The sequence below is a fragment of the Oncorhynchus kisutch genome, linkage group LG27 (genome assembly GCF_002021735.2).
Source record: "Oncorhynchus kisutch isolate 150728-3 linkage group LG27, Okis_V2, whole genome shotgun sequence".
Taxonomy (NCBI): Eukaryota; Metazoa; Chordata; class Actinopteri; order Salmoniformes; family Salmonidae; genus Oncorhynchus; species Oncorhynchus kisutch.
In genome coordinates this window covers 43103118-43117172 of record NC_034200.2, presented here as the reverse complement: position 1 = coordinate 43117172, position 14055 = coordinate 43103118, and the positions used below count along the sequence as shown (strand labels likewise).

The window sequence follows — 14055 nt, the reverse complement described above, 5'->3', positions numbered from 1 at the left end:
TTGGAAGTTTAATGATAGATCTGGGCAGAGCTATAAGGGCTGAGGCGAACTTCCCAATAGCTTGCTGAAGAGGAGGGACAAAGGGTGGTGGGAGAGTTAGTAGAAAACAGAATTAGATTATATTGAAGAAAGTGTCAGAGCAGAAATAACACATTTTCCAACTAGCAACAGATGATCTTAAACTGAACTGAACAATAAATACAATATAATATTTTACATACCGGTAATACCAGTAACTACTTTGCTGTTGTTCTATTCCTCACCTGAAACGCCGACTTCTTGGGAGACAGTAGACCCTCTCTTCTCTCCATCTCTTCCTCCTCTTCTTCACTGTCGGTTTCAAACAAGTAATAATCTCCACTTCTCACCACTGAGGAGTAGAGAGCAAGGTGCTGTTAATATTAACTGAAGGAAAGGGTTTGAAAAGCAGGTGATGCTTTGGGGTGTAAACTAGGTAAATGTGAGGCAGCAGAGGTTGGTTTGATTCAAAAAGCCTACTAGTGGGATGAAGTTGATGAGGGCAGGGAAAACACACACAAAGTTAGACACAGAATAATTTCATTAGTTTGTTTGGTAAGACATGGCACAGGTTTGAGGTGACTTGGGCAGAGACTTTAAAAGTATTGTAATTGGTGAAACGGAATTATGTCCTTGAACAGAAGAGCCACAGTAGGGGAACAGGAGTAAAGGATGCTGGGTAATACAGTGCATTCGGAAAGTATTCAGACCCCTTCGCCTTTTCCACATTTTGTTACGTTACAGCTGTTGTGTCTGTGACTATCATTAAATGTGAAGACTGTTATATTATCAAATCAAATCTCTATCTGTAATTTAATTATACGATTAAACTAATCATGTAACTTTAATTAACTAGGAAGTCGGGGCACCACGGAAAAATGTTTGTTTATAGAGTGTCAATTTCCCGAATATAACTCTTCAGATATTTTATTATCTTATCGATTACAGTCTTCTATTAATGCATTATTACCTCATCAGTTCTCGTTACTGAACGTCGCAAACCCTTGGATATCTGCACGAACCCTAGCCTAAAGCATGAATCAGCGATATACAAATTGGCTTAATTATTTATTTACTAACTAATTAAATAATCACACAGAATCACATAACAAACCAACAGTAGATATTTGAGTTACTGGATGATACAAAGAAAAAGTCCCTAGTGGACTAAGCTGAAGGCTTGGTAGACAAAGGAAAGGGGTGGGGACTGAGAAAGAGCGGGAAAGACTAAATGGATTCACTACACACAGTCTATAATTATATTCATTGAAATGCTAATCCTTCGCACATGAACGGCCACTCATTCGAAAATAATTGCAATGTGTTTATATTTACGCCTGTATGCCGTTGTTGTCTTCTCTGTTGGAAACGCTGGTCAGTCTGCTGGAGAGTCAGTTCATCAGAGAGTCTCTGGGTAACTTCCCCCAGAAGTCACAATGTCTTTTCGAGGTTGTAGCTTTCTCTGCTGCTCTGGCTAGTATCTGTTGTAATGGATACGTCAGGCCTAGAGATGGTCGTTGCATAGATAGATGCTTCCGCGGTTGTCGGTATTCTCATACTAGACAAGTAATTATACGTCTAGGATTTGCTCTTATTCTGTAGTGATCGATAGTCTCAGAGTTGTACCATTTCCAGCCGTGTAGCCAAAACTACACATTGTCTAATGGTCTATAGAATTGTAGCCATTCCAACGTGGGGACTCCGTCCCGGCGTTCTCTGACTTAATGTACATTCTGTAGGAAGTGGTTTTAGGGCGATTCCATGACACCTGATGTTCTGGGGCCTAGTTAAAACTTTAGAAAGCCAACATCACATCTTCTCACAAATAGTCTAATATTTACTCATTTTATCCAACATCTAGATGTAAACCTGACAGCTGGGGAATTGACACTTTAAGAGATACAGTTATGTGTGTTTCCTGTCCTTCATGAGGTCACCAAATCAAACACACTCGTCATGACTGTCCATTAAACCTGTTAGGGATAGGAAGCAGTATTTTCACTTTGGATGAATTGCGTGCCCATAGTGTACTGCATCCTACTATGTCCTAGATGCTAATATATGCATATTATTATTACTATTGGATAGAAAACACTCTGAAGTTTCTAAAACTGTTTGAATTATGTATGTGAGTATAATAGAACTCATAGGACAGGCAAATTTCCAAACAGGAAGTGGAAATTCATGACTGTCCCATAAATGTCCACGAACCACTCCCACATTCTCAAAAATAGAAATATTGTTTAATTATTCCAACTTTTGATGTCCAAGGGTCTCTCTGTGTTCCACAGTTTTACAATCCAACCTTGAACACTACAGAGCATAGAAGCAGAGTATTTTATAACCATCATAAAACAGCTGACTTCCCCCTCTACGAGAGAGAGCACGCTGTAGAGAGAACCCACTGTAACCTGATCCTTCCGATCGTCACAGGAGAGTCATGACATATATAACATATTCTAAAATGGATTGAATAAAAAAAATACTCATCAATCTACACACATAATGACAAAGCTGAAAAAAGTATTTTAGAATTTAAAAAAAATGAATAAAAAATTTAAAAAACATATATCTTATTTACATAACTATTCAGACCCTTGGCCATGAGTCTCTAAATTGAGCGCAGGTGTATCCTGTTTCCATTGATCATCCTTGAGATGTTTCTACAACTTTACTGAATTGTGTCGAGGCACAGATCTGGGGAAGGGTACCAAAAAATGTCTGCAGCATTGAAGGTCCCTAAGAACACAGTGGCCTCCATCATTCTTAAATGGAAGAAGTTTGGAACCACCAAGAGTCTTCCTAGAGCTGGCCACCTGTCCAAACTGAGCAATCGGGGGAGAAGGGCCTTGGTCAGGGAGATGACCAAGAACCCCCCTGTTCACTCTGACAGAGCTCCAGAGTTCCTCTGTGGAGATGGGAGAACCTTCCAGAAGGACAACGATCTCTGCAGCACTCCACCAATCAGGCCTTTATGGTAGAGTGGCCAGATGGAAGCCACTCTTCAGTGAAAGGCACATGACAGCCCACTTGGAGTTTGCCCAAAGGCACCTAAAGGACTCTCAGACCATGAGAAACACGATTCTCTGGTCTGATGAAACCAATATTGAACTCTTCAGCCTGAATGTCAAGCGTCATGTCTGGAGGAAACCTGGCACCATCCCGACAGTGAAGCATGGTGGTGGCAGCATCATGCTGTGGAGATGTTTTTCATCGGCAGGGACTGGGAGACAAGTCAGGATTGTGGGAAAGATGAACGGAGCAAAGTACAGTGAGATCCTTGATGAAAACCTGCTTCAGAGTGCTCGGGACCTCAGACTGGGGCAAAGGTTCACCTTCCAACGGGACAACGAACCTAAGCACACAACCAAGACAAACAGCTTCGGGAGAAGTCTCTAAATGTCCTTGAGTGGCCAAACCAGAGCCCGGACTTGAACCTGATCGAACATCTCTGGAGAGACCTGAAAATAGCTGTGCATTGACGCTCCCTATCCACCCTAACAGGGCTTGAGAGGATCTGCAGAGGAGCACGGTGAGAAACTCCCCAAATACAGGTGTGCCAAGCTTGTAGCGTCATACCCAAGAAGACTTAAGGATGTGATCGCTGCCAAAGGTGCTTCAACAAAGTACTGAGAAAAGGGTCTGAATACTTCTGTAAATGTGATAATTCAGTTTCAGTTCTAAAAAACAGTTTTTGCTTTATCATTACGGGGTATTGTGATGTCATTAAGGGGTATTGTGATGTCATTATGGGGTATTGTGATGTCATTATGGGGTATTGTGATGTCATTATGGGGTATTGTGATGTCATTATGGAATATTGTGATGTCATTATGAACTATTGTGATGTCATTAAGGGGTATTGTGATGTCATTATGGGGTATTGTGATGTCATTATGAACTATTGTGATGTCACTATGGGGTATTGTGATGTCATTATGGGGTATTGTGATGTCATTATGAACTATTGTGATGTCATTATGGGGTATTGTGATGTCATTATGGGGTATTGTGATGTCATTAAGGGGTATTGTGATGTCATTATGGGGTGTTGTGATGTCAGTATGGGGTGTTGTGATGCCATTATGGGGTGTTGTGATGTCATTATGGGGTATTGTGATGTCATTATGGGGTATTGTGATGTCATTAAGGGGTATTGTGATGTCATTATGGGGTGTTGTGATGTCAGTATGGGGTGTTGTGATGCCATTATGGGGTGTTGTGATGTCATTATGGGGTATTGTGATGTCATTATGGGGTGTTGTGATGTCATTATGGGGTATTGTGATGTCATTATGGGGTATTGTGATGTCATTAAGGGGTATTGTGATGTCATTATGGGGTGTTGTGATGTCATTATGGGGTGTTGTGATGTCATTATGGGGTGTTGTGATGTCATTAAGGGGTATTGTGATGTCATTATGGGGTGTTGTGATGTCATTATGGGGTATTGTGATGTCATTATGGGGTGTTGTGATGTCATTATGGGGTATTGTGATGTCATTATGGGATGTTGTGATGTCATTATGGGGTGTTGTGATGTCATTATGTGGTGTTGTGATGTCATTAAGGGGTGTTGTGTGTAGATTGACGATGAAGAAAAACAACTCAACCCGTTTTAGAATGAGGCTGTAACGTAACAAAATGTGGAAAAAGTCAAGTGGTCTGAATAATTTCTGAATATATAAATGGGATGTTTACGGGATAAATAATATAAGGAATGCAACAACAGGGGGTGATACAAAAAAATCTATTCAATTCAGAAACCACAGAGAAGAACTGTGGAACATTTTAGGTACGGATCTGTGACTAGAAGAATATAATACTATTGAAAGGCTTTTCAGCCTTATTGATTTTCTCATTGCGATATTTAAGCCTTGTTTGAATCAGGTGTGTATTATATTGCTCTGGATGTTTTCTCTTGTGGTCTGTTGATGATAAGAACTATAACAGAGATAGAATTCTTCACCCTCTTTCCAGGAAGAGAAAAGGGAGATACATTTTATCTCTGTTGAATGAATACATTATTTCACAATGAGAGATTCCTTACTGTGGCCTCCTCAGAACCACACCCAAAAACATAACAGGCATCAGTGGAATATTCTGTCTCTTTAAGGCCCCATTTTATGCACAATTACATGATTTCATTGCCATTAGTTGAGGCATATTGTCTTATTTCATTAAAGTCAGAACAGAACATTAAAATCAGAACAGTATCCTGCCTGTATATTTCTGATGTTTTGGGGTTCATCAATCAATTAACCAACCAATCAATCAATCAACCAATAAACAAATCGATCAATCAATCAAACAAGGGGCCTTAAATAGAGTCAGAAAAGGACTGAGGTCATGACGGAATGTTTTCAGGTCGTCTGGAGCCCAGGTGCAGTATGGAAATCCTCTGTGAGTTCTGGTCAAGGACACAATAGCCAATCAGAGTGGAGAAAAAAAGGCGTGGTCAACCTACTGGAGGCGTGGTCAACCCAAGGCTGCCACCACTGCTTTTTTTTAGTCTTAGATTGTTCTTGTTTTTGTTCTTTCTCTCTCTCTCGCTCTGCTCCTAAAATACAAATAGTTTCACAGGCAGATCAATGCTTCATTCAGAGCTTGTGCAAATTAAACAACTATTTTTTAAATAAATATGTTTAAAAACATTTTTTTAAACATAAGCACCAGTACCACAACATTGCTTACAGTGATTATATCATATAATGATGGTGAGTGTATGAAAATCTATTCCAAGGTTTCCTAAACATTCCATGAGAACAACACCATTGTCATCCTCATCCTCCCCCTCCCCCTCACCCTGCTGCTCCTGTGGAAGGATGGGGTTCTCTCTGTCTCCAGACTCCTGTGGAAGGATGGGGTTCTCTCTGTCTCCAGACTCCTGTGGAAGGATGGGGTTCTCTCTGTCTCCAGACTCCTGTGGAAGGATGGGGTTCTCTCTGTCTCCAGACTCCTGTGGAAGGATGGGGTTCTCTCTATCTCCAGACTCCTGTGGAAGGATGGGGTTCTCTCTGTCTCCAGACTCCTGTGGAAGGATGGGGTTCTCTCTGTCTCCAGACTCCTGTGGAAGGATGGGGTTCTCTCTGTCTCCAGACTCCTGTAGATGGATGGGGTTCTCTCTGTCTCCTGACTCCTGTAGATGGATGGGGTTCTCTTTGTCTCCTGACTCCTGTAGATGGATGGGGTTCTCTTTGTCTCCTGACTCCTGTAGATGGATGGGGTTCTCTTTGTCTCCTGACCCCTGTAGATGGATGGGGTTCTCTTTGTCTCCTGACTCCTGGCTCAACATCTTCTTCCCTCTCTTAAACTTCTCCTGGCGCTGCTTTATACGGTCCATCCTGAGAAAGAGAGAGACAGAGAGAGACAGAGAGAAAGAGAGAAAGAGAGAGAGACAGAGAGAGAGAGACAGAGAGACAGAGACAGAGACAGAGAGACAGAGAGAAAGAGAGAAAGAAAGAGAGAAAGAAAGAGAGAAAAGAAAGAGAGAGAGAAAGAAAGAAAGAGAAAGAGAGAAAGAGAGAGAGAAAGAGAGAGAGAGAGAGGGGTGGGAGATAAAAAGAGAGAGAGGGGGTGGGGTATGGGGGAGATAGAGAGAGAGAGGGGTGTAGAGAGAGAGAGGGGGAGATAGAGAGAGAGGGTGGTGAAGAGAAAGGGGGGAGGGGGTGGGGTATGGGGGAGATAGAAAGAGAGGGGGGTTGGGTGGAGAGAGAGATAAAGAGAGAGGGGGGTGGGTAGATAGAGATAAAGAGAGATAAGGGGGGAGAGAGAATGACCATGGGTTAGGGGAATGACCATAGGGGGGAATGACCATGGGGGGGAATGACCATAGGGGGGGAATGACCATGGGGGGGAATGACCATAGGGGGGGAATGACCATAGGGGGGGAATGACCATAGGGGGGAATGACCATAGGGGGGGAATGACCATGGGGGGGATTGACCATAGGGGAGGAATGACCATAGGGGGGGAATGACCATAGGGGGGGAATGACCATAGGGGGGGATTGACCATAGGGGGGAATGACCATAGGGGGGAATGACCATAGGGGGGAATGACCATGGGGTGGGTGAATGACCATAGGGGGGGAATGACCATAGGGGGGAATGACCATGGGGTGGGTGAATGACCATAGGGGGGGAATGACCATAGGGGGGGAATGACCATAGGGGGATTGACCATGGGGTGGGTGAATGACCATAGGGGGGGAATGACCATAGGGGGGAATGACCATAGGGGGGAATGACCATAGGGGGGGAATGACCATAGGGGGGGAATGACCATAGGGGGGAATGACCATAGGGGGGAATGACCATAGGGGGGGAATGACCATGGGGGGGAATGACCATAGGGGGGGAATGACCATAGGGGGGGAATGACCATAGGGGGGAATGACCATAGGGGGGGAATGACCATAGGGGGGGAATGACCATAGGGGGGAATGACCATAGGGGGGAATGACCATAGGGGAGAATGACCATAGGGGGGGAATGACCATAGGGTGGGTGAATGACCATAGGGGGAATGACCATGGGGGGGTGACCAAAGGGGTGTAATGACCATGGGGGGGAAATTGCCATGCGGGGAATGACCATTTGGGGGGAATGACCATCGGGGGGGTGACCAAAGGGGGGGAATGACCATTTGGGGGGAATGACATAGATATAGCAGTTAATTTAGTACTAATATACATACTATATATACTATATATACATACTATATATACTATATACAGTGGGGCAAAAAAGTATTTAGTCAGCCACCAATTGTGCAAGTTCTCCCACTTAAAAAGATGAGAGAGGCCTGTAATTTTCATCATAGGTACACTTCAACTATGACAGACAAAATGAGAAGAAAAAAAATCCTGAAAATAACATTGTAGGATTTTTAATTAATTTATTTGCAAATTATGGTGGAAAATACGTATTTGATCAATAACAAAAGTTTATCTCAATACTTTGTTATATACCCTTTGTTGGCAATGACAGAGGTCAAACGTTTTCTGTAAGTCTTCACAAGGTTTTCACACACTGTTGCTGGTATTTTGGCCCATTCCTCCATGCAGATCTCCTATAGAGCAGGGGTGTTTTGGGGCTGTTGCTGGGCAACACGGACTTTCAACTCCCTCCAAAGATTTTCTATGGGGTTGAGATCTGGAGACTGGCTAGGCCACTCCAGGACCTTGAAATGCTTCTTACGAAGCCACTCCTTCGTTGCCCGGGCGGTGTGTTTGGGATCATTGTCATGCTGAAAGACCCAGCCACGTTTCATCTTCAATGCCCTTGCTGATGGAAGGAGGTTTTCACTCAAAATCTCACGATACATGGCCCCATTCATTCTTTCCTTTACACGGGTCAGTCGTCCTGGTCCCTTTGCAGAAAAACAGCCCCAAAGCATGATGTTTCCACCCCCATGCTTCACAGTAGGTATGGTGTTCTTTGGATGCAACTCAGCATTCTTTGTCCTCCAAACACGACGAGTTGAGTTTTTACCAAAAAGTTATATTTTGGTTTCATCTGACCATATGACATTCTCCCAATCTTCTTCTGGATCATCCAAATGCTCTCTGGCAAACTTCAGACGGGCCTGGACATGTACTGGCTTAAGCAGGGGGACACGTCTGGCACTGCAGGATTTGAGTCCCTGGCGGCGTAGTGTGTTACTGATGGTAGGCTTTGTTACTTTGGTCCCAGCTCTCTGCAGGTCATTCACTAGGTCCCCCCGTGTGGCTCTGAGATTTTTGCTCACCGTTCTTGTGATCATTTTGACCCCACGGGGTGAGATCTTGCGTGGAGCCCCAGATCGAGGGAGATTATCAGTGGCCTTGTATGTCTTCCATTTCCTAATAATTGCTCCCACAGTTGATTTCTTCAAACCAAGCTGCTTACCTATTGCAGATTCAGTCTTCCCAGCCTGGTGCAGGTCTACAGTTTTGTTTCTAGTGTCCTTTGACAGCTCTCTTCTCCATAGTGGAGTTTGGAGTGTGACTGTTTGAGGTTGTGGACAGGTGTCTTTTATACTGATAACAAGTTCAAACAGGTGCCATTAATACAGGTAACGAGTGGAGGACAGAGGAGCCTCTTAAAGAAGAAGTTACAGGTCTGTGAGAGCCAGAAATCTTGCTTGTTTGTAGGTGACCAAATACTTATTTTCCACCATAATTTGCAAATAAATTCATTAAAAATCCTACAATGTGATTTTCTAGATTTTTTTAAAAATTTTGTCTGTCATAGTTGAAGTGTACCTATGATGAAAATTACAGGCCTCTCTCATCTTTTTAAGTGGGAGAACTTGCACAATTGGTGGCTGACTAAATACTTTTTTGGCCCACTGTATATTACCCTCTGTTTCCCCCATGTCTGTGTGTGGAACTGTTCTTTGTGTAGGGTGTTTACGCTACAGGCTGGCTTGCGCTAGGTTTATTTATAACCTAGGTTTGTTTGTTTTGTTTAATCCGGTTCATGTTACCGTGGTTGTGCTCTGTGCTGCCTCGCCTGTGCCTTTTGGCCAGGGTGGATATTAAAGTTATCCTGTTATCACCCATCTCTGCTCTCCTGTGCCTTTGGGCCAGGGTGGATATTAAAGCTGTTACCACCCATCTCTGCTCTCCTGTGCCTTTGGGCCAGGGTGGATATTAAAGTTCTCCTGTTATCACCCATCTCTGCTCTCCTGTGCCTTTTGGCCAGGGTGGATATTAAAGTTCTCCTGTTACCACCCATCTCTGCTCTCCTGTACCTTTGGGCCAGGGTGGATATTAAAGCTGGTATCACCCATCTCTGCTCTCCTGTGCCTTTGGGCCAGGGTGGATATTAAAGTTCTCCTGTTACCACCCATCTCTGCTCTCCTGTGCCTTTGGGCCAGGGTGGATATTAAAGCTGTTACCACCCATTTCTGCTCTCCTGTACCTTTGGGCCAGGGTGGATATTAAAGCTGTTATCACCCATCTCTGCTCTCCTGCGCCTGACTTCCCGGCAACCAGTCACTCACCCCGTTACATGGACTTACTGTCTCTTCAGCTGTTCCATAGACTGCTTCTCTTCCTCCAGTCTGGCTCTGACTGCCTTCACTATAGTTGCCTGGAACAATTCAGCCCCTCTGAAACACACACATACATCATCACATCACAGATACATGATGACATCACAGATACATGATGACATTACAGATACATGATGACATCACAATACCACAGCAGGGTAAGAACAGATACATGATGACATCACAGTACCACAGCAGGGTAAGAACAGATACATGATGACATCACAGTACCACAGCAGGGTAAGAACAGATACATGATGACATCACAGTACCACAGCAGGGTAAGAACAGATACATGATGACATCACAGATACATGATGACATCACAGTACCACAGCAGGGTAAGAACAGATACATGATGACATCACAGATACATGATGACATCACAGTACTACAGCAGGGTAACAACAGATACATGATGACATCACAGTACCACAGCAGGGTAAGAACAGATACATGATGACATCACAGATACATGATGACATCACAGATACATGATGACATCACAGCACCACAGCAGGGTAAAAACATATACATGATGACATCACAGTACTACAGCAGGGTAACAGATACATGATGACATCACAGTACTACAGCAGGGTAACAGATACATGATGACATCACAGTACTACAGCAGGGTAAGAACAGATACATGATGACATCACAGTACTACAGCAGGGTAACAGATACATGATGACATCACAGTACTACAGCAGGGTAACAGATACATGATGACATCACAGTACTACAGCAGGGTAACAGATACATGATGACATCACAGTACCACAGCAGGGTAAGAACAGATACATGACATCACAGATACATGATGACATCACACATATATGATGACATCACAGTACCACAGCAGGGTAAGAACATATACATGATGACATCACAGTACTACAGCAGGGTAAGAACAGATACATGATGACATCACAGTACTACAGCAGGGTAACAACAGATACATGATGACATCACAGTACTACAGCAGGGTAACAACAGATACATGATGACATCACAGCACCACAGCAGGGTAAAAACAGATACATGATGACATCACAGTACCACAGCAGGGTAACAGATACATGATGACATCACAGTACTACAGCAGGGTAAGAACAGATACATGATGACATCACAGTACTACAGCAGGGTAACAGATACATGATGACATCACAGTACTACAGCAGGGTAACAGATACATGATGACATCACAGTACTACAGCAGGGTAACAACAGATACATGATGACATCACAGTACTACAGCAGGGTAAGAACAGATACATGATGACATCACAGTACCACAGCAGGGTAAGAACAGATACATGATGACATCACAGCACCACAGCAGGGTAAGAACAGATACATGATGACATCACAGATACATGATGACATCACAGTACCACAGCAGGGTAACAACAGATACATGATGACATCACAGTACCACAGCAGGGTACGAACACATACAAAGAGTTAGCTGGTATAATGGAGGTAGTTTGGACACAAAGCTTAGGAAGGATTAGCTTTATGAAGACACACAGACAGTAAGCGTATACCTGGAGGCCAGTATCTGTGAGGCCCTGATGTCAGCCACCACATGTAGGAAGTAGTAACTCATGAAGACGCGTCTCTGCAACAGCAGGAAGGCAAAACAGATACTGTCCCAGATGATCCCAGCCTCGTCGCTGGGCAGATCACACTTCTTACCACCGTCTGCAGCTAGAGACGCCACGGACAGACAGACAGACAGACATAGAATGCACAACCAGCAGACACATGGAGTAGATGGAGAAGACAGATGGAGAAGATGGATGGAGAAGACAGATGGAGAAGATGGATGGAGAAGACAGATGGAGCAGAAGGAGAAGACAGACAGAGAAGATGGATGGAGAAAACAGATGGAGAAGACGGATGGAGAAGATGGATAGAGAAGACAGATGGAACAGATGGAGAAGACAGATGGAGTAGATGGAGAAGATGGATATAGAAGACAGATGGGACAGATGGAGAAGATGGAGCAGATTGATGGAGAAGACAGATGGAGCAGATGGAGAGGACAGATGGAGAAGATGGATGGAAAAGATGGATGGAGCAGATGTAGAAGATGGATGGAGAAGACAGATGGAGCAGACAGATGGGGAGGACAGAGAAAACAGATGGAGAGGATGGATGGAGCAGATGAAGACAGATTGAGCAGATGGAAAAGACAGATGGAGGAGATAGATGGAGAAGATGGATGTAGCAGATGGAGGAGACAGATGGATAAGATGGAGTGACAGGTGGAGCAGATGGATGGAGAAGATGGACCAGATGGATGGATGGATCAGATGGAAAAAAGATAGATGGAGAATATAGATGGAGAAGACAGATGGAGCAGATGGAGAAGATGGATGGAGCAGACAGATGGAGAAGACAGAGAAAACAGATGGAGAGGATGGATGGAGCAGATGGAGAGGACATGTGGAGCAGACAAATGGAGCAGATGGAGAAGACAGATGGAGAAGATGGATGGAGAAGACAGATGGAGCAGATGGAAAAGACAGATGGAGCAGACCGATGGAGAAGATGGATGGAGAAGACAGATTGAGAGGACAAATGGAGAAGATGGGTGGAGAAGATGGATGGAGAAGACAGAGCAGACAGATGGAGCAGATGGATAGAGCAGACCGATAGAGCAGACCGATAGAGCAGATGGAAAAGACAGATGGAGAAGATGGATGGAGCAAACGGATGGAGAAGATGGATATAGAAGACCGATGGAGAAGACATGGAGCAGACAGATGGAGCAGATGGAGAGGACGATGGAGAAGACAGATGGAGCAAACAGATGGAGCAAATTGAGAAGATAGATGGAGAGGATGGATGGAGCAGATGGAGCAGACAGAAGGAGAAGACAGGTGGAGAAGACGGACAGAGCAGACAGATGGAGCAGATGGAAAGACAGATGGATAAGATGGATGGAGCAGACGGATGGAGCAGACAAGTGGAGCAGATGGAGAAGATGGATGTAGAAGACAGATGGAACAGACATGTGGAGCAGACCGATGGAGAAGACAGATGGAGAAGACAGATGGGGAAGATGGATGGAGAAGACAGGTGGAGAAGACAGATGGAGAAGATGGATGGAGAATACAGATTGAGAGGAGATAGATGTAGAAGACAGATGGAGAAGACAGATGGAGAAGACAGATTGAGAGGAGATAGATGGAGAAGATGGGATGGAGCAGATGGAGAACATGGATGGAGAAGACAGATGAAGCAGATGGAGGGGACAGGTGGAGCAGATGGAAAGGATGGATGGAGATGACAGATGGAGCAGATGAGGAAGACATATGGAGCAGATGGATGGAGAAGATGGAGCACCTTTAGTAACATCATTTCATCACGTTCATAAAACATGGTTTCATTGCTTCATGAAAGTAAGAGTCTTACGTGTGAAGTCTCTGTTGGTGACGACCTTATACTCCTTGATGGTGCAGGCCAGACTGAGGAGCTGGATCAACCAACAGTTGTTGACCACCAGGACATTGATGTAACCACAGGCCAGGATCTGAACACGGAGACAAGATATCAGATGCCGTATCTCACATCCCCCTATTCCCTTTAAAGTGCACTACTTCAGATAAATGGAAGAAGAAAGGCTTTATGCCACATTATGTCAAACTATCGGACGGAAGGTCCTTTTCATATCACCATCTCAGTAGTATGACAGTTCTTATGATTTGTGAAGTATCTATGTAGTGCTTATGAAGACTTTACGAATGCTCTATGAAGCCTTTATGAGTCGTTTAAAGTGGAATCGTATGTCCTACTGTGTGTGTGTGTGTGTGTGTGTGTATGTATGTGTGTGTGTGTGTGTGTGTGTGTGTAGGTGTGTGTGTGTGTGTAGGTGTGTGTGTCCTACTCACAGACAGGATGTTCTTCATGGTGATCACAAACACGTTATAGGCAATCAGGAAGTCCCAGTAGTGGAGGATCTTTTTGATTGGTTTGAGC

At 44.1% G+C, this 14055-nt stretch overlaps 1 protein-coding gene across 1 annotated transcript in view; it reads right to left on the bottom strand.

Moving 5' to 3' along the window:
- The window catches only part of LOC109884233 (piezo-type mechanosensitive ion channel component 2-like), a 243994-nt gene that overhangs the window by 84562 nt on the left and 145377 nt on the right, over positions 1 to 14055 (bottom strand). The window contains exons 27-34 of the mRNA XM_031806768.1: positions 13968 to 14055; positions 13492 to 13609; positions 11616 to 11772; positions 10027 to 10116; positions 6300 to 6362; positions 5824 to 5891; positions 5486 to 5566; positions 264 to 370 (exon numbers count right to left, since the gene is read on the bottom strand). The exon at positions 13968 to 14055 is cut by the window's right edge and continues 156 nt beyond it. Of these exons, the coding sequence (XP_031662628.1) occupies positions 264 to 370; positions 5486 to 5566; positions 5824 to 5891; positions 6300 to 6362; positions 10027 to 10116; positions 11616 to 11772; positions 13492 to 13609; positions 13968 to 14055 (772 nt within the window). The remainder of the gene's footprint in view (positions 1 to 263; positions 371 to 5485; positions 5567 to 5823; positions 5892 to 6299; positions 6363 to 10026; positions 10117 to 11615; positions 11773 to 13491; positions 13610 to 13967) is intronic.